Below are 22,093 nucleotides of genomic sequence, written 5' to 3' on the forward strand. Positions count from 1 at the left end.
CTGATTGAACGCATGCCTGGGAGAGTGTAAGCTGTCATCAAGGCTAAGGGTGATCCAACACCATATGAATTCCAGCATTACCGAAGCAAGGCGCCACTTTTGATCACATAGTGTATATATAATATATGGATTGTGCAGTAGTTACGTTACTGTGTTATGTTTCCTCATGTTACAGCCTTGTTTTTCAGGTTAGAAACTTTTGCAGCAGAAGTTCACTGTGATTAAATTATCGTTTGGCGCTACTTACAATTTCCAGTGTTGTTATGTCATTGGTTTACTCGGTCTCCATGCTCCAATTGTCCGTATTTTAGGCGCTTGTTTGCCCACGTTTATTACAACACTTCACTTGTACTTTTTATTGTGTGTTAAACGTGTGTGTTTACAGTGTCTACTGTTCCCAACTGTCGCTGTGTATGTGTGGTTTAACATTTGTTCATGTGTGTGTGTGTGTGTGTGTGTGTGTGTGTGTGTGTGTGTGTGTGTGAATGAGTGTGTGTGTGTGTGTGTGTGTGTGTGTGTGTGTGTGTGTGTGTGAGTGAGTGAGTGAGCGTGTGAGAGAGAGAGGTGTAAGAGGGGAAGATTATTAAGTCTCGTTACATTTTACATTACAATTCGTTATTTTTCTAGTGGCTAACATCAGCGATTTATTGTTTATGTTAATTTGATCATCAATTACTTTCTTTCTCATTGCAAGCGCTCTTTGTATATGAAATATGGTTAAAAAACCAAATCAGATCATGTTATACCCAGGATTACATGCTTAATACATATCATATGATGCACATCTCGAGTTATCTATGTTTCTTCTTAATATAGAAAACTGAACAAATCGCAGGAAGAATACTGCTATGTACACGTAACAAACGCATACAGCGAATTAAAACTCTCGCTAACAAAAGTAACCAGAAAGAAAAAAAACAGCGACGTACTACACCACAAAATCCACTCAAAACTAATAAATCTCACAAATAGAAAGCTGACACAGAATGAAACACAGCTATAGAAATCACTTGAGGAGAAGTAGAGACTGTAGGGTGTTGTGTAAGGACCCAAATGTTGTCAAGGTTGTTTCGACTGAGCTGCAGAAGATTCACTAGGAAGCCCCTAAAATGTTCAAATGTGTGTGAATTCCTAAGGGACCAAACTGCTGAGGTCATCGGTCCCTAGACTTACACACTATTTAAACTAGCTTATGCTAAGGACAACACACATACCCATGCCCGAGGGAGGTCTCGAAGGGAAGCCCCTACACAATCTCCGTACAGTTCTGCTCTCTCCTCTTGTGATTTCCGTCTATTTGGAGTCCTGAAGAAGGACTTTCATGGCCGTCGACTTGCTTCCGACAAAGATGTGCCACGGGTGGTTACAATCATGTTTCTGTAGGCAACCGAAAACATTTTTCCGTGAACGCATTGATCGTCTCGTCTCATAGTGGGGTAAATGTACACGTATTAACATCTGCGGCGATTACTTTTGAAATAAAAAACGGTTTACTTACTTTTTCCCCATATGTCTCGTTTATTCGACTGCCCCTTATACATTAATAAATGCAACAGGAGATTTTATACTCTCCCATTTGTTGCTTGATGTCTACTGAAAGGGGCGTTCATGATACTCTCTATAGATTTAAGAGAAGACGAAAATAAAGTGGCGCAGCAAGACTCTCATAGCACTTCTCATACACTTGAAACCATACGAGGTGTGGCTAGAAAAAAACCGGACTAGTACTGGTGAAACAATAAAACCAATGCAATAAGGCTGAAAGTCGCGTGGCCTGTCACGTGACTCTCGCTCCGCCTACTGCTCGAGTTTCATCTGCCTCCTGCACTCAGTCTGCCCGTGGCGTCTGTTTTAAGTAGTTGACGTTTTGTCTGTGCGTCGGAAAATGTTGAGTGTACAGAAAGAACAGCGTGTTAACATCAAATTTTGTTTCAACTAGGAAAATCTGCAAGTGAAACGTTTGTAATGTTACAACAAGTGTACGGCGATGATTGTTTATCGCGAACACAAGTGTTTGAGTGGTTTAAACGATTTAAAGATGGCCGCGAAACCACCAGTGATGACACTCGCACTGGCAGACCATTGTCAGCCAAAACTGATGCAAACATTGAAAAAATCGGTAAACTTGTTCGACAAGATCGCCGTTTAACGATCAGAGCAGTGTCTGAGTTAACAGGAGTTGACAAGGAAAGTGTTAGGCAGATTCTTCATGAAAGTTTCAACATGAACAAAGTGTGTTCAAAAATGGTTCCAAAGTGTCTCACAATTGAACAGAAGGAACGCCGAAGAATGATTTGTTCTGACATCCTGGAAAACATTGAAAGTGATCCCACCTTCTTACAAAATGTTATTACTTGCGATGAATCGTGGGTTTTTTACTTACGATCCCGAAACTAAACGCCAATCGATACATTGGAAAACTCCTGGTTCTCCACGAAAAAAAAAAGCACGAATGTCAAAATTGAAATTCAAGGCAATGATGATTGTTTTTTTTTTTTTACATCAAAGGGATTGTGCACATTGATTGGGTACCAGAGGGACAAACAGTGAATCAGCATTACTACATTAGCGTCCTGGTTACCCTACGTGAGCGAGTACGGAGAAAACGGAACGATTTGTGGAGAAAAAAGTCATGGATCCTTCACCAAGACAATGCCCCAGCTCACAGTGCGTTGTCAGTGAAGACGTTTTTTGGCAAAACACAACATTCCCATCTTAGATCATCCACCCTACTCACCTGATTTGGCCCCCTGTGACTTTTTTCTTTTCCCTAAAGTCAAGTCAGCTTTGAAAGGAACTAGATTTGAGACTGTTGAAGCAGTAGAAGAAAAAGCGACGGAAGCAATGTATGGACTTACCGAAAATGATCTGCAGCATTGCTATGAACAGTGGAAAATTCGTATGGAGCGGTGTAGAGACCGAGGAGGAGAGTACATTGAAGGAGATAACATGAAATTGTAAACAATTGTAAATAAATGTTTTTTCCACCATCAGTCCGGTTTTTTTCTAGCCGCACCTCGTACGGCTGTCTTCTTCACGGTACTCTCTGCGAGACACGTCCCGTATTTCAAGGCATCTCTCCACATTATTAATTAACAATTCCGCCTCCAAACAGGCTGTTTCTATGACAGGCTCGCGGCAGCATAGGTAGGGTTGCGAGTACGTATACAGTGCCGTACACCACCAGCACCACCTCTCTCTAGCTGGTGGTGCGTATACTCGCTAAAGGAGTGCTGCTTGGTGGCGATCGGCATGATCTCTGCGAAGCAGCAGTGGCTGCCAAGTACGATTCTGTCGCCGCGACGTGCTTCTCTGTCTTTGTGCGGGTGGCTTCAATGCTTCACATATACTGCTAAACACTCGGAATGACGCTGCCATGATAAATCGCTCGTGAGCATCGAGCCTTAGAGCGAGCGATTTCTGGCTGTGGCCGCGAATGCAGACGAATGTCAATGGTAATGCTTGTGGTGGTGATGGTGGTCGTGATGACGATGATGATAACACCCTCCAATGCCTGTACAAAAGCAGAACGCGCGTCCTTTGAAATAAGCGTGTCTGTATTTTCATCAGGCAGAAGTTCGTTAATTGCGAGAACGGTCGTGCGGGTCTTCTGATGAAGTAATACTTGTCTGTTATATGTTTCGACTTCGCGTTGGTTTACGCGAGGATTTGCGTTAACTCGGCACTAAGGCAATTAAGCGACATTAAAGCGAAATTATTTTGCTGAAGGGCGAAAGATATTTTGTCGTTTTGTATAGCATCATTCACTCCTTTTTATGACGAAATTAAATTTTCATGTTGCGGTTAAACGTGTGCGTTGTAAAGTGCACCGACTCATTAATGTCGTCCGCGTTTCTACTATTCATATCGTGCCTCGGTCTTAATTTTTTCCTGCGTTACAGAGTTCCGCATTTGCATCACACGTGTGAACGTTCCACTATTGATGGTGAGAGCTTTAGTTAGCGAACATTCGGGGTGGGTTCAGGTTACCTTTTAGACGTTATTTCACTTTGAGAGTCAGAGTATTTTCAATAGCTACGTTTAACCATTTTAAAATAGCATTCGCCGAATTCTAAAGGCGAATACATTCGCATAATTGACTAATGACATTGCAGCAGAATTACTAACGAAGCTGAATGTACTAAGAAGTCAAACTACCTTCTGAAATATAACTTCCTCTCTGCAGAAATGTCTGGTGTGCGTTCCCTTGAATCGATAAAGTGATAAGTTTACAAAAAGTAGTTAAACTCTGGTACTCGTAAAGTGAAAGTTTTGTCCGTAAATGCCAAAGACACGGTGCTCTTCTTATTCTTCGGCCTTTACAGAGCGGATGTAGTGCTGTTACGGTAACTCTACTTGCTAGTTTATTTCTCACATTGTCATGCTGTTACGAAAAGGAGCCTTTATATATTTTCGCTCAATTCGGTTACGTATTCTCAAAAGTCTCATTTACTCTGTATATCTCAAATATCTTTCCGTTGTAATTTTTTTTTTAAACCGATGTTCTCTGGTGTTTCTTTAGTCTGCGTAACATAGGAGGTTTCAGATATTTGCATCAGTAATCAACGCCCGACTTTCAGGCATTTACCTGAAAGTAAAATTCTCTCAGAATCTGAGTAACAATAATGAATCATTTCAGAGCTCGCACAAATTATTACGTCTGTAGAGTCGTTGTAGGAGACAGATCAGTGCTTCTGATTACCCGTATGTTACAATGACTTAATTGCTAAAGGTATTGTCGTACTGAGTATTGCGATTGTTTCCTTCCCCCCTCCCCCCCCCCCCCCTTCCTGTTTTCCTAGTCGAGATGGTTTCTCGGTGATTTCGTCCGTACACTGAATAAAATGTCGAGTACATAGATTTATTGTGTAAGCGGTATGAGACAATAAATAAGAGCTAATGTAGCGTTGAGTAGTGTTTTTCTCATTCCATAACAGACAGCTAGACGTCTGGGATTTGTGTAGATCACCCTTCGAAGTCATCGCCAAAGTCAGTGCTTTCAATGGTGAGATCTGTGTCTTAATAGTGTTCTACCAGCCACTATCATCCGTGCACTTTATGCTATAGATAACATACTTTGATGACAGTACTTGACAGAAATTTCTTCCTCACGAGTTCCCCCATCCACGTCCTAAGACCTGCCCTCATAACCAGGGGTGATTGGTGTGTTTTATCGCAATAGCGTATTTTTCAGATAGTAAATAACATAATTATCAAGTTTTGTTGAAACGCTCCGGGCGTTCCGGTGTTTTCATTTATCAGTTAGTTGCCGATACGTGCATTCACTGAAGTATTCTGGTGTGACTTTCGTTTTCAGAGAATCATTTCACGTCTTTATGCCAAATTCTAACTTATGAATTTATGAATTTACTCTCTTTCGTTTTTATTCGTTCTTGTCACTGATTAGACCACTCCATTGGTGGCAGTTCATTTACCTTGTATTACCGTACAGTGTCTGGCTTCTCTTGCATCTTTTGAAATAGCTGACATCTTGTTCAAGAGGAAGTACACTAATGACAATTATAACTGCAACACCATGAAGGAGGTATGTAACAAACGGAACACGCTTTAGATACGTAAATAGTTATCATTTCAGCGCAGCCGCTCATTGTAAACAGGATTCACCCTGTCTACGTTTTCTATACAAGGAATGACTACATAATGGGTTTCCCAGTCAAAAATCACATTTGATTATGTCCTCTATGCGGAATCTCGTTAACTTGGCGGCCGTTAATGATTGCTGGTTAATAAGGCAACCAATCACAAATACTTTTAAAATGCTTCATTTTATTGCCATAACCGCGTTCGGGTTATCATGCCCATCTTCAGAAGGCTAGCACTCCCGATTACATTGTTTTCACCAGCAGCATGTTGTCCATACCAGCGACACACAACAATATTTTAATATTTAGCGCCACTTTATATGTAGCAAAAACATACTAATGAGCGTTTATTTACATTCAGACCTGAGCTGAAGCGGTTTTATACACTTACAAACGTCCCAGTGGACAGCGCTTAATATTTATGACCGTAGCTAGATAAAGTAGCTGCAGAATATTTTAAACGAGCAAACGGAACTAGAATGAAAATCCAAAGATGAAATGCACAACTACTATGCATGCATCCTAAACATCAAAAATGGTTCAAATGGCTCTAAGCACTATGGGACTTAACATCTGAGGTCACCAGTCCCCTTGACTTAGAACTACTTAAACCTAACTAACGTAAGGGCATCACACACATTCATGCCCGAGGCAAGATTCGAACCTGCGACCGTAGCAGCAGCGCGGTTTCAGACTGAAGCTCCTAGAAACGCTCGGCCACAGCGACCGGCTGTCAAACTGGCCCATCGATTATGCAGAGCAACTGTCCACGTATCATCAAGCCACATAGCATTCATATTTCTGTTAAAATTAACCACATGTTTATATGTTTCGATGACTTCTCCGTGTAATAGTTTGACATTTTAGATAAAATTTTGGTTTCGGGAAACTTTACTTCTTATCTCTGACAAGGATTATCTTTCGCCATCACACGTAAACTTCGACCAAACCCCTTTTTTACACTATTTACGTCTGTCTTCAAGGTCCGACTCATCATTCAGCATGATTCAACGGAACCACGTGCGCCTTTGAAGATGTGTAACGCATCTTGGGACGAAACATTGCCCTAGGACGGCAGGCGCCGATGAACGAGAACCACACAACCCGTAAGATGTACCAGCAGCCAAGGCATCCATTCGTGAAAACCTTCATTGTGTGAACCAAAATTTTGTTAACCTTCCTGGTGTTGAAATTTTAATGTCAACTGAGCGTGTTAGTCAGTTAATACGACTTGAGTTGATGTACCGGGTGATCAAAAAATCAGTATAAATTTGGAAACTGAATAAATCACGGAATAATGTAGATAGGGAGGTAAAAATTGACACACATGCTTGGAATGACATGGGGTTTTATTAGAACCAAAAAAATACAAACGTTCAAAAAATGTCCGACAGACGGCGCATCATCTGATCAGAATAGCAATAATTAGCATAACAAATTAAGACAAAGCAAAGATGGTGTTCTTTACAGGAAATGCTCAGTATGTCCACCACCACTCCTCAACAATAGCTGTAGTCGAGGAATAATGTTTTCCGGCCGGTGTGGCCGTGCGGTTCTTGGCGCTACAGTCTGGAACCGCGTAACCGCTACGGTCGCAGGTTCGAATCCTGCCTCGGGAATGGATGTGTGTCATGTCCTTAGGTTAGTTAGGTTTAAGTAGTTCTAAGCTCTAGGGGACTGATGACTACAGATGTTAAGTCCCATAGTACCCAGAGCCATTTGAATAATGTTGTGAACAACACTGTAAAGCATGTCCAGAGTTATGGTGAGGCATTGGCGTCGGATTTTGTGTTTCATCAACCCTAGAGATGTCAGTCGATCACGATACACTTGCGACTTCAGGTAACCCCAAAGCCAATAGTCGCACGGACGGAGGTCTGGGGACCTGTGAGGCCAAGCATGACGAAAGTGGCAGCTGAGCACACGATCATCACCAAACGACGCGCGCAAGACATCTTTCACGCGTCTAGCAATACTTTGTTTTTTGTTTTTTTTGTTTTTTTTGTTTGTTTTTTGTTTTGTTTCTAATAAAAACCCCTGTCATTCTAAACATGTGTGTCAATTTTTGCCTCTTCATCTACATCATTCCGTGGCTTATTAAGTTTTCAAATTTGTACTGACTTTTTGATCACCCGGTATGTATAGCTAGTGTTAAATATGGCTGTACAGCATAAGCACTGTACTCTATCTTACGCTGGACCCACGTGGTGTTGCAGGCCGTGAGCTGACCGTGTGTGTGTCCGAGGCGTCGTGCTGCACCCTGGAGATGGAGGCGGCGCTCCAGCGGCTGGTGCGCAGGGACTTCCAGGCGCTGCTGCACCACAACTCCAGGTCGCTGGAGGGCCTGCTCGTCTCCGCCGCCAACACCATACGAGGTCAGTCCGCGCCCTGCGCCAGCGGTCGTGGAGGAACCGTAACCCTACGCGGCTCATACCTTCATCTGGAAAGATTAAGAGAAAGCTCGCTGCACAATGAATTGCACACGCCAAGTCAATAATTACTTTACACTGCGTGTCACCTGGTAGTCAAGGGAAGGCAGGATTCGGTTACGATTGTGGACGGGGCCGTAATCAGTTACTATTGGTTTGCCTTTTGCAGTTACACACGATTTATTTTAAACCAGTAATGCCAGACTCAACAATAAATAAAAAAAAATACCACACGTTATTAATGAAGGAATAAACAACTGAGTAAATACTAGTGTTTCCAGTGAGTTACAATTTAGCAACTCACATTTAAATACAGATACAGCACATAATGTTTTCAAAGCAAGCCACTGTGATCTGGGCAGAAGGCCTTACACTGCAGGAATGGCAACAAGTTGAGAATTGTTTAAAACTCGCTGCAACTTACAAATTACAGGTACTGAAATACTAAAGGCAAGTCGCCACAAACACAGCAGACGGCATCAGACGCCAGGAATGGCAGTAAATAAAGTTATAAGGCTTACTGCTAAAATGCAAATACCAAATTAGAATTTTAAGGCAAATAACGACAATCACGGCTGAAGGCCTTACACCCCAGGAATGGCAATAATATAAAAAAAACTTTGAAACCTGCTGTAAAACAGCAAATACAATAGCAAAAGTTAATTAAAAAAACAAGCAACTGATCCAGACGGTGCTCCAGGAATCGACCTCTGAGAAGGTCCGGCAACCAAAGCTCTCGCGAGCGATGAGATACGCAGCCAAGAGTTGCATTCACAAGATGGTAACTCAGACTAGTGCAGTCTAACGAATGACTAATGATAATCTTGCTGAAGCTACCTGACGTCCGATAAAACAAATGCATCGATGGAACAATACGCCAAAGCTGGAACCGGCGGTCAGCACTACGTCCAGAATACTGTGTTTAGAGCGCCCGGAACGAGAAAGGAATCACTACCACCAGAGTAGAAGAATCACCAAGCGGCCTACCATCAAGAACACTGTCAAAACTACACGCCCTACCGGACAGCAGCGGCAAGACGAGGAAACGTACACTGCCGTTACATACACTAAACCCCAGGGCAGGTAACTGGGGCGTTAGCGGCCACCAGGCAAGGAAAATTACCGCTGGTTGAACTTACAATTGTAACAAGTTGAACGCAGTAAATAGTAATAAGAAGTCGAGAAAAGCTAATCAGATCCACCTTCCCCAAACACTCCACTCGCTGCTCTTCGCCTCGGCAACACTACGAGCAGCAACACGAACCCAAGTCACTGGAGAATCGCGAGATGTCACAGTGGTGGAGGTTTCTCTACTTGGATCGAAATGCACTCATCTTAAAGCTTTCTGGATCCGGTTCACGACGAGGTCGTGCACCCTCGTGACCACAGCCCTTCCATCCGGCAGTCCATGCGTACCACCAGCGGTCCCGGAGTGTTCCCGCACTGCGCGGACCTGCCTTCTCCTTAGTCCCCAACCGAACTCTCACACTCACACGACCCGGAAAAACAACGACGTCGCCCCAAAGATAGGGCAACAGTTACTGCATATCGATAACTGCCGCTGCTGCCACTGGCGGACAGGCAGCTCTTGCGAAACCGAGTGGCGCCAGTCAACACGAGAAGACAAACAACCGCAACCATGGCAACTAAACGATACCGTCTGGCCTGGCGGAAACCTATAAACAGCACCAACGCGAGCCGCAGCAAGGCTCACTGCCTGACAAAAACATGAAGCGCGAAGAGCGCACAATCGTATGACAATGTAACTTCGTACACGCACACTCCATCGACAGGTATGTAAATGATTAGAGGTGCAGTTCTCTGTGTCAGGTAGAACAGCCGCCAGAGTGCGTTAACTTTATTTGGATCTAGTGTTGTTACTAGGCCTGATAGTACGTAAAGGGCGCGAACAGCGTCAGACGTTGAGTGGTGTCTGTAAAGCGCACGAAGTGACGTATGCTCGTGTGAGACAGCGTTATCAACACCTGACGTAGTTTCAAAGTGCCACCATTGTGGGTCTACATTTGGCCACCTGGTTCGAATAGTGCAATATCAAGATTTGGGGGGGCATTTGGATGTGACGGTGGCGCGATTTTGGACAGCAGGAGAACGTAAGGGCAGGCATACTCGCTGTCAAGGTTTCGGTCGACCAACACAAGGGAGGATCGCCGTGCGACGCACCAAGCACATCCTAACTCCTTCACACCTTCGCCTGCCATACGAGAAGATGTAATAGACTCCCTGAAAAATTCTGTTCCATCCCTCACCACTGCAGCAGCCAGACAGGGAAATTACTGTCTCAAACGTAGACTGGCCTTAGCACCACAACAAAAAGGTCTGCGTGACCGGGAAGTATGGACTAATGAGGAATGACATCGCATCGTGTTCAGCGATGAATTGTAGTTGTGTACTGCCACGAATGACCGATATCGACCAGTATGGTGGTGACCTAGCGAGAGGACCCATTCTCTCAATGTTCAGGAGAGGCACAGAGATGTTACTCCTGGATTAATGGTGTGGGAAACCATCGGTTATCACTACAGGTAGTGTGACTGAGGGAGCTGTGGTGGCACAACGGTGCGTCACGCACACCACCCTGCGTCTTCGTGTGTTAACATGCCATAGCATGGTGGTGCCATCAACAATGCAGCGCTCATCTCTATGAGACAGGCGGCGCGCCTTCGGACTTTGGGAAAAACATCATCCACACAACCCCGAAGATATGGGGCTCAGATAAATGTGAGAACTACTGCAGAGTCGGCTTAACGGCTCATGCATCCAGGCTGCTGACAAGAATAATGTACAGAAAGATGGAAAAGAAAATTCAGGATTTCAGGACCAATATGCATTGAGGAAAGGCAAAGGCACCAGAGAGGCAATTCTGACGATGCGGCTGATAATTGAATAAAGGCTAAGGAAAAACCAAGACAAGTTAATAGGAATAGTAGACCTATAAAAAGCGTACGATAATGTAAATATGTGCAAGATGTTCGAAATTCCAAGAAAAATAAGGGTTAGCTGTAGGGAAAGCGGATAATACACAATCTTTACAAGAAGCAAGACGGAACAACAAGAGTGGAAGACCAAGAAACGAAGTGCTCCGATTAAACAGGATATAAATCATCAATGTTTCGCCACTACTGGTCAATTTATATATCGAAGAAGCAATAACGGATATAAAAGAAAGGTTCAAGCGTGGAATTAATGCTCAAGGTGGAAGGATACCAATGGTAAAATTCACTCATGACATGGTTATCCTGAGTGAAAATGAAGGAGAGTTACGGAGTTTGTTGAATGAAATGGAGAGTGTAATGATCTCAGAATGTGGACTGAGAGTAAATCGAAGAAAGCCGAAAGTAATGAGAAGTAGCAGAAACGGGGAACATCGAGAAAGTAAACATCAGGACTGGGAATCACGAAGTACACAAAGTTAAGGAATTCACCCAGGCAGAAAATAACCCGTGATGGATGGAGCAAGTAGGACATAAAAAACAGAACAAAAGTGGCAAAAATGGCATTCCTGGTCAAGAGAAGTCTACCAGTATCAAACAATGGCTTTAATTTAAGGAAGAAATTTATGATAATGTACGTTTGGAGCTCATCATTGTATGCTACTAAGCATGGGCTGTGTGAAAACAGGAACAGAACGGAATTGAAGCATTTGAGATGTGGTGCTACAGAAGAATGTTAGAAATTAAGTGGACTGATAAGATGAGGAATAAGGAGGAAAGGAATATATGGGAAACAATGACAAGAAAAGGGACATCTGTTAGGACCAGTAGAACGAAAAACCAATCCAAAGATGCAAATTTTACTCCTTTTATTGAAGCGATGTCTTGTTTCGGGCCGAGACTCATTTTCAAATCATCGTAACATGGTAAAAAATGATATTTCCGGAGATGTGAAAACAATGGTTTTCGGAAATACCGTTTTTGACTGTGTTTCGATGAACAGAAAATGGGTCTCGGCCTGAAACTAGTCATCAAGTGCATAAAAAAGTAAAATTTGCAACTTAGGACCTGTTTTTCGTTGTACTGATTAACAGAAGTTGCTGACCCACAGCTACTTCAGCATGCAGCAAGTTCATACATCTGTTAAGACCTCAGGGAATAACTTACATAGTACTAGAGGGAGCTGTAGAGGGTAAAAATTGTAGAGAAAGACAGAAATTGGAATACATCCATCAAATAATTTAGGCCGTGGGTTGCAGTTGCTACTCTTGAGTTGAAAAGGTTTGCACAGGAGAGGAATTTCTACTCGGATCGCATCAAACCAGCCAGAAGACTGGTGACACAAACAGAATAACAGGAAAAAAAACGTGAACTGCTTCCGTGATGTTGAGATGCTACCGTGGCCATCAAGAACCCCAGATCAGACCCCGATAAAACATGTATGGGACCAACCCGGACGCCAGTTCCGTCCCAGAGTCAGTACCCATGTTATCAAAAACCAGTTACGACAGCTTTGGGCCAGCTAGCTCCAAAAGAGGATGCAACAGCTTTACGGCACCCTTCGCAACCGAATCAGTGCTCGCATTAGGGGCAGGAGGGGAAGTTTCAGCGTCATTCGTTTAAGTATACTCAGCTGGCAGTTTCTTTCTATATTTGATTCGAGTTTGTCATAACTGAAATAACATCACGTACCATCTCATACCGCGAAGTTTCATTTCGTTTCCTCCCCGCCTCCTGTGTGCTTCATCTTTTTTGTCGACCACTGTAAGCAAATCCGTATAGCGTTAGTCTTGGTTACACTTTAATTTAATTGTACAGATGGTCGGTTTTGGCTATGCAGCCCAGCCCAGCCATCATCAAGTCTACACAAGGAAAACAAAATCAAAAATAAAAGTATTTCAGAATTTGTGAAATATGAAGCTGAGAATGAGCCTGTCACATACAAACGGGACCTAAGCTTATTACCTTAAATGTCAGTCACACAGAGGACGCATAGTCGTTAACTGACTTGACTAAAATTTCTGTTAAGCTTTTCAGATGAATGTGTAAGCTGTTAAGATGATATTCTGTAACATACGATTTAATGGCGACGTCTGGTTGTTCGTGCTGTAGCTATTAGGTACGCTGAAGCCGGTTTACGGCACCTCCAGCCTGGAGTTGACAGCAAAGAAATGAGAACGCAAGAAAAATGTTTTCTGGTCATTCAGTCAACAGCGTTGAGTTGAGGGGTTGTGTGAGTACTATGTATACAGACTAGGAGATGCTAGAAACGGAGAATGTAAGTTTATACTTTCCTTGTGTTTCATTTGTCTGTTGTCAACAGCAGCATGTGGACGAGCGCCGTGTGCCACGCAGGAGCGTCTAAGCCACTTACCGTTTTAATAATGTCGTGCTTGAATAGATGTTGCACTGTGATATGATTCTGAATGAGTCTTGAGCAGAGGAACCAGATTACCAAATAAAAAATGTATAGGGTGATATTTAAAAAAGACGTACTGCCTGTAACTTGGTAAAGAACAAACTTACAAGAAAGACAATCGTGTTGGTTAATGTCGTCCTAGTAGATAAAAAAATATTTTCTTGATAAACTAGCTGACAACCCCAGCATTGCCCCGGTACCCATTTTGCTAATTTTCTATTAGAAACCGAAATAAAAAATGAACGTTGTACTACCGTAATTATAAAAAAAGCTTCATTTCGACGTATTCATGAAAACTCCTTTGAAATTATGAAATAGTCGTGCAAAGAAATATGTATAATATATAAATGCGTAAGTATAGCTGCTTCGCAAGGCCACAACGCGATTTCGTAAACGTCTCTATGGCAACGCCTCTTGATAGCTCTATAGATGGCTACTGTTTCCAGCTCGAGCCGTTTGCGATTCGCAGTTGAAAGCTGGCAAAAGCCTGCACGTGTCATGGATTTTTCCTTAAGTTAACACGAGTGTAGGAGTGTCTTCAGTAGTAAAGAATAAATGTATTAAAACTTAATGCACGGTGTGGCATTTTTTCACGCAACTCAGTAGTCATGACGTCATATCTCTTAAACTATTTGTCGTACAATAATGTATTTTTGTAGATTCATTCAGAGGCTTATTTGGATGATGTCTGCTAAATATGTTGCGAGTAGAGTTAGAAGCAAATTGGTGACAAATTTAAACGTCCTGAATGCTGCAGCAGTTTTTCCACGCATCTCATTGTTTACGACGCCATATCTCCTGAAATATGTTTGGTATCACGTATAATTTTGAAGGTACCGTTATTGGCATATTTAGATACTGTCTGAGAAAGTTATTGCGAATGGAGTAAGGCAGAAGTAATAAATTTAAACGTCAAGCATGATGCGCAACTTTTTATACAACTGAATGTTTATGACGTCATATTTCGTGAACTATGGTAGGTAGGTGGCTCTTACTCCGGCAGCGATTGTTGCCTGACTGTAAGGGATATGTGTACCGAGTGTGGTTGAAATCGGTCCAGTGGTTTAGGAGGAGATGTGGAACATACATACATAAGCAAACCGTCTTCAGGCCACAAGTGGCCCATCGGTACCATCCGACCGCCATGTCAACCTCAGTTCAGGATGCAGATAGGAGGGGCGTGTGGTCAGCACACCGCTCTCCCGGTCGTTGTGATGGTTTTCTTTGACCGGAGCCGCTACTATTCGGTCGAGTAGTTCCTCAATTGGCATCACGAGGCTGAGTGCACCCCGAAAAATTGCAACAGCGAATGGCGGCCCGGATGGTCACCCATCCAAGTGCCAGCACGCTCGACAGCGCTTAACGTCGGTGATCTCACGGGAACCGGTGTATCCACTGCGGCAAGGCCGTTGTCAGCATACATAAATACATACATTTTTAATATCTATTGTTTTTTTGTTTTGCTTATGAACAAAATATTTTTTGGTGTGGTCAAGACATGGTGCGCTATGGTAGAGTTGTACAATGCATGTATGGTGAACGTTTCATGGATCGCCTCAGTCCATCACATACAATTTTCTTCTGACGTTCGGAAATAGGAGTGTTGATTCTGGCGCTCCAGCGACGGTAACCTGGGTTAGTAGACGTGCGTATGAGAGCACGTGTTGCAGATACACTTTATACAACAAAGAGCAGGGTCGCCACGTGGAGCATCACCTGCAGAGCCCGCAGGTCAGGGCTGGAGCTGTCTGCCTTCTGCTGTGCGCGGACCGTGAAGCGTGACATTTGAAAGTGATCCACTCTTCAAATTGTACATTTCTGGACATGGATGCTTTATCAATACCGTATCTACTAACTCCTCTCTACATCCCCTAGAAGCGTGTACTAGGGCTTGTGAAATACTCCATATATAGTTTAAGCTCGAACATAATCATTCCTGCTCATCGGCATTGAAAATATGTATTTAGTGCTCTTCCAATTTCAATATTTTGTCTTTTGAAGTGTAATGTGTGACATTCGCTTCATTAAAACAACGAACAGTTAACACTTTCAGCCAGAAGGCGAATACTTGTTTATAAAGAATGATTAATGTATAATAAGGCGTCGCATAGCGACGGTGGATTTCCTAAATAATGTAATTCGTCGTCTTTGGGTGGTAACATAAACAGAAGAATACGGATCGATATGCGATCCTTCACTATTTTGTTCGCTGGAGAACAAATGAAGCCTTGAGCGCTAAACACTTGTACTGTTCTTCTTAAGTAAGACGGACGCAGATTTGTGGCAGTCTGATCTATTTTCTACAAAATGTATAAAAACGTGTTACGTCTAAGTCTGAGTGATGTGTAAAAAGAAGAACTGTTATAACTTATTGTGACGACGCACGAGCGACTCAAGAGGACAATGGCTGTATAAAAGAGCGCGCAATGGACATGAAACGGACATTAAAAAATCTACCGTCATTGTAGTACTAAGCATAAGGTACGATATATGTTTTAGTTATAATAAATATTTGTTCTGGAAATACTGAAACATTGAGCAGTGCTCATTCCTTTCATCTCTTCAGTATTGTTTTCATTTTAATTATGCATTTTGCTAAGATTACAGACACCAAGATCAGCAGTGCAATGCGGGTGTTACATTGACAAAAAGAAAACTGAAACTTCCTGGCAGATTAAAACTGTTTGCCGGACCGAGACTCGAACTCGGGACCTTTGCCTTTCGCGGGAAAGTGCTCTACCAACTGAGCTACCCAAGTACGACTCACGCCCCTTCCTCACAGCCGTACTTCCGCCAGTACCTCGTCTCCTACCTTCCAAACTTTACAGAAGCTCTCCTGCGAACCGCGGAGACATGGCTTAGCCACAGCCTGGGGGATGTTTCCAGAATGAGATTTTCACTCTGCAGCGGAGTGTGCGCTGATATGAAACTCCCTGGCATATTAAAACTGTGTGCTCAGGGGCTAGACGCGTAGGACATTCCCTTTCGTAAATCGTTACGGAATTAAATATTCCGAGATCTACAGCCAAGAGCGTGCCAAGAATGCCAAATTTCAGGCATTATGTCGCACCATGGACCAGTGGCCAGATAGCCATCACTTAACAACGGACAGCTGCGGCATTTGCGTAGAGTCGTCAGTGCTAACAGACAAGCAACACAGCGTGAAATGGCCTTAGAAATCAATGTGGAACGCACTACTAACTTATCCGTTAGGACAGTGCGGCCAAATCTGACGTTAATGGGCTCTGACAGCAGAAAGCCGACGCGAGTGCATTGGTTAACAGCACGACATCGCTTGCAGCGCCTCTCTTGGGCTCGTGACCATGTAGGTTGGGCGCTAGACGACTGGAAAACCGTGGTCTGGTCAGATGAGTTCCGATTTCAGCTGGTAAGAGCTGATGGTAGGGTTCGCGTGTGGCGCAGACCCCGCATGCCATGGACCCAAGTTGTCAACAAGGCACTGTGCAAGCTGATGGTGGCTCATAATGGTCTGCTCTGCTTTTACACGGAATGGACTTGGTCCTCTGGTGCAGCTGAACCTATCATTGACAGGAAATGGTATGTTGAGCTGCTTGGAGACCATTTCAGTCATTAGTAGACTTCATGGTCCCAAACAACGAAGTGTCACCGGGCCACAATTGTTCGCGATTGTTTTGAAGGACATTCTAGACAATTCGAGTGAATTATTTAGCCATCCTGATCGCCCGACATGAATCCCATCGAACATGGTTCAAATGGTTCAAATGGCTCTGAGCACTATGGGACTCAACTGCTGTGGTCATAAGTCCCCTAGAACTTAGAAGTACTTAAACCTAACTAACCTAAGGACATCACACAACACCCAGCCATCACGAGGCAGAGAAAATCCCTGATCCCGCCGGGAATCGAACCCGGGAACCCGGGCGTGGGAAGCGAGAACGCTACCGCACCCATCGAACATGTATGGATCATAATCGAGAGGTCAGTTCGTTCACAAAACCCTGCACCGGCAACGCTTGCGCAATTATAGACGGCTGTAGAGGCAGCATGACTCAATATTTCTTCAGGGGACTCCCAACGAAATGTGAAATCCATCCAATGTCGAGTTGTTGCACTACACCGGGCGAAGCGATGTCCGACACGATATGAGGAGGCATCCCACGACTTTTTTCATCTCAGTGTATAACATAGGCATCAGAAATTACACTAATTCCAGCTTAAGTTGATGGTGAACTTTGTACAAAATGGTTCAAATGGCTCTGAGCACTATGGGACTTAACATCTACGGTCATCAGTCCCCTAGAACTTAGAACTACTTAAACCTAACTAACCTAAGGACATCACACACATCCATGCCCGAGGCACTTCCAGACTGAAGCGCCTAGAACCGCACGGCCAGAACTTTGTACATGAAGGCACTCAACGCAGTATATATACCATAACCCCTCACGCTGGATCCTGTGTTTGATTTAAAATTTGATATGCACTTGTTGCAGAAACCGGTCAATACTGGCGTAGTTTTTTGTAGACAACTGCCGAAAAAGGTCCGTCAGGGGAATCCCTGATCGAATTAAGGACTTCAAAAACTTGTGCCGTTGTTTGTCACATCGTGAACACTCAGTGTCACATGGTTGAGCTCTGCAATCCCAGTTGGGTGAAGTTCGCAGTGCGTATATGGCTGAACTTTCATCCGATAGAGATAGGTAGAATAATGGCCGTGACCCAGCGAGATGCGCGTTATAGTACTGGTATGACGTCTAGAGAGCTTGACTTGGGAGAACCACGTTTTTCACGGAATACTCGGCTGTATTGCGGCATGCTGTCTTCCTTTGACTGCCTGCTCTTTCACACACCGTGTGGTCGCTAGCCATGTGACGAATGTGTATTATTTGATCAGTTAGAAGCATTACAAGATCTGTTTGTGTTTACCCTTACGGGGAGCTACCGGTATCAATCCACAGCTGTTAGTAGCAAGTTTTCCCCCTTTATTGTTATTAAGTCCCTTGTAGGGGACAAACACAGAACGACAGAAACGAGACTTTATCGCGTTAAACGGGGCCGGTCGGAGCTCGCCCACGTGCATCGGCCGCGTTTATTTACAAGGGCGGCCCACGCCCGGCAGGAAGGCTTCATTCAGTTTTTCACGGCGTCCCGCGACGCTACAACTCACACCAGGCGGAAGGTTCATTATCCTTAACAAGTTTAATAGGCCGCGCCGCGCCTTTCTTAGAGGGCGATTACCTTAACGACGTGAAGCTGCCCTGGGCTGCGCGTCGCTCCTTGTCAGCGACCCCGCCACATTTCTCCCGTTGTCCACGGCGGCGTAGCCTGCACATGCGCACCACGACATTAGGCACGACCGCAGTCGTTCCGAAGGCGTCCTTCTTACGTGCTCTGTCTTTCCAACTCTCGTAAATCTCCTGTGCCGTATTTACATACAGTATGTGATCAAATTTATCCGGACAACTATTAATGAAGATTAATATGGGATGTGTCAACCCTTAGCCTTTAATACAGTTTTAATTCTGTCAGTGAGGTGTGTCGACGGAGTAATGGGAGTCCGTTCTTCCTCAAGTGCGCAAACCAGAGAAAGTAGGCCTGCTGGACGCTGCGGTCTGGAGAGAAATCGAGGTTGTAACTCATCCCAGAGGTCTTCCACTGGCTTCAGGTCAGACCAGTGCATCCCAGGAATGTTGTTATCCACAGGCCGTTGTCTCGCAGATACTGCTTTATAACAGAGTACACTGTCATGTTGACACAAACACTCGTTGTCTCCAAATTGTTCCTCCACTGTGGGCAGGACACAGTGCTGTAAAATGTGTTAGTATCATTCCGCATTAGCGTGTTCTTAAACGGAGTAAGGTGACTATAACCACGAATAACACCACCATACTACAGGGTACTTTTCATACCGCGTACAAACTCTAGGGATTGACTGATGAGAGAATGCGGAACGAAAACGAAGTTATGTCCTGAAACGCATTAAAAATGTGTGTGAAATCTTATGGGACTCAACTACTAAGGTCATCAGTCCCTAAGCATACACACTACTTAACCTATTATATATATATATTATATATATATATATATATATATTTTTTTTTTTTTTTGTCCGCAGCTCGTGGTCGTGATGTAGCGTTCTCGCTTCCCGCGCCCGGGTTCCCGGGTTCGATTCCCGGCGGGGTCAGGGATTTTCTCTGCTTCGTGATGACTGGATGTTGTGTGATGTCCTTAGGTTAGTTAGGTTTAAGTAGTTCTACGGGACTGATGACCATTGATGTTAAGTCCCATAGTGCTCAGAGCCATTTGAACCATTTTTGAACCTATTTTTTTTTTTTTTTTTTTTTTTTTTTTTTGGATCGTTGTGTTTGGTCGTTGCGGACGTCGCACAACATCCCGGCAAGTTCGTCTGTTGATCCTTCCAAAAAAATGGTTCAAATGGCTCTGAGCACTATGGGACTTAACATCTGTGGTCATCAGTCCCCTAGAACTTAGAACTACTTAAACCTAACTAACCTAAGGACATCACACACATCCATGCCCGAGGCAGGATTCGAACCTGCGACCGTAGCAGTCGCGCGGTTCCGGACTGAGCACCTTAACCGCAAGACCACCGCGGCCGGCTGTTGATCCTTCCACTCAGTTTTTTTATTACAGAGGCCAACCAGCTCTCTGACCGAACAAGCTGAGCTACCGTGCCGGTGACCGCTCGGCTAATCCTGAAACGCATTGTTTCCATGCTAGAGACCATTTATTCAATTATACTTTGTTACAAAGAGTGCCGTCTAGTACGTGCTGTACCACAGTTACGGTATGCATGGTTTCCTTCTAGAGCGTGGTACTGCTCCCATACGTCATGCCCCAGCGCCCTCGCCTGCCATAGTAATTAGTAATATTGTGTACGATTCACTCCTCTTGCTGACTCACCTTGTAGTGGATATGAAACAGCGTTGTATCCAGTGGTTCCGTATTGGAATCGAGAGCTTGCCGACATGGTGTCTACGTACGGAAAGGCAAATGGCAACGGGCGGTAGCCAGCAACTTTGTATCAGGAGACCTATCCCCGCCGACAACAACCACAACGTTCAATATTTGCAACAGTGTTTCGCCGTTTGTCTGAGACAGAGTCATTTCAGGAAACAGGTATTGATGAAGGACGTACCCGAAATGTTAGGCTACCAGTCTTGGAAGAAAATGTGATTGACACTGTGGAAGGCGACAGCCGTGTCAGTGCCAGACAGTTGGCCCACAAGTACAGGATACGCCAGACGACCGTGTGGAACACTCTCCATGACAATTGTTTCTACCCTTGTTACTTATGCCGTGTGGAGGTCTTACTAGTGACAGACTCTCCACATCGGGAGCAGTTTTGTCGTTGGTTTCTTCACCAGGCAACTAAGATTCCGGAATTATGCACAGATGAGACAACCTTTACGCGGAGTTGTATCTTCATCTTTCATACCAGTCATCTGTGACATAGGATGCAGAACCCTAGTAGTACGGTGGCAGCACATCATCTTCATCGGTGCAGTCGAAATGTGTGGGCAGGGATAATCGGCGACCGTATTTTGCGACCAGTCTTCCTTCCAAGTCGGAACTGTCGGCGTTTCTCGCGTGTGTCTTTGCCTCCCCTACTGGAAGAAGTGTCATTGATGATGTGAAGGGTTGTGCATGATGGTGCATCCAGCCCACTTCGCTGTTAACGTCCGGACGCATCTCAGTCGTGTCTTTTGTGGTCGCTGGGTCGGACGAGGGGTCCAGCATGGCCTGCTCGTTCACCGGATCTCTATCCATGCGATTTCTGGTTAAGGGTCCATCTCAAAAGTATCGTGTATGCAGAGTCCATTCCAGACGTGGAGACACTCGAGCGGCATACTCATGCTGCCTTTGACACTGTCCGGGTGCAACCTGGCCGATGTGCACGTGCGAGACAGATCATGCTACGCCGGGCACATGGAAACCATTATCAACGCAAATTAACTGTGGCTGCACGGTACATCCGATATTAGACCGTAGTCTCTGTAACAACGTATGATTGTTTCCAGCATGCTAACCATGCATTTCCGGACGTAAGTTCATTAGACTTTACTTTGTTCCGTATCCTCTCATCTATTAGTCCCTCGAGTTTGTACACCGTAGAAAAAATCACTTTACATAACACTGTCTCCTCCGTATTTCACTTTTCGGCCTACACGTGATGTCACATAACGTTCTTCACACGTTTGCCAAACCCGAGACCATAAAAGCGCATTGTCACAGAGTATAGAGTAAACATGACTCGAAGTCACTCCAGGATTAAAATGCTCAGAGAACTCAAGCGTCGCGTAGCATTGTCTACAGAAATGTGTGGCTTATAAGGAGTTGTTCACCTATTCTAGAAAACTTATCACGAACTGAGAGATTACCATCTCTCTTACAAAATAAACTATTTTGCGTCTTTCTTAGTGGAAAGAAGAATCGATGGAGAAACTAAAGCAATGGACTGGGCCGGGATGCGTCCTACCTCATACCACTTTAACTATCGCACTAAAGACCAGCCAACACGTCATCATACTATGCGTTTCCTATATGCAGATGACTCTCCAGTCACAGCTCAGTGCAGGACTTTCGAGGAGATACAGCAGAAGCTGGAGAAAGCACTTAGAGTCGTGTCAGAACAGTATCAAAATAACTCCCTTAAACCGAATCCTTCGAAGGCTCAAGTAAGCGCTT

The 22,093-nt window shown here is 44.2% G+C and overlaps 1 protein-coding gene across 2 annotated transcripts in view; it reads left to right on the forward strand.

Annotated features, from left to right (window-relative positions):
* Positions 1-7,824: 7,824 nt before the first annotated feature.
* LOC126456890 (division abnormally delayed protein-like) overlaps positions 7,825-22,093 on the forward strand; it is a 1,035,355-nt gene continuing 1,021,086 nt past the window's right edge. For both annotated transcript variants that reach the window (XM_050092724.1, XM_050092725.1), the window contains exon 1: positions 7,825-7,978. In XM_050092724.1, coding sequence (XP_049948681.1) covers positions 7,870-7,978 — 109 coding nt within the window. In that variant the 5' untranslated portion in view covers positions 7,825-7,869. The remainder of the gene's footprint in view (positions 7,979-22,093) is intronic.

Source organism: Schistocerca serialis, chromosome 2, assembly GCF_023864345.2.
Source record: "Schistocerca serialis cubense isolate TAMUIC-IGC-003099 chromosome 2, iqSchSeri2.2, whole genome shotgun sequence".
Lineage (NCBI taxonomy): Eukaryota > Metazoa > Arthropoda > Insecta > Orthoptera > Acrididae > Schistocerca > Schistocerca serialis.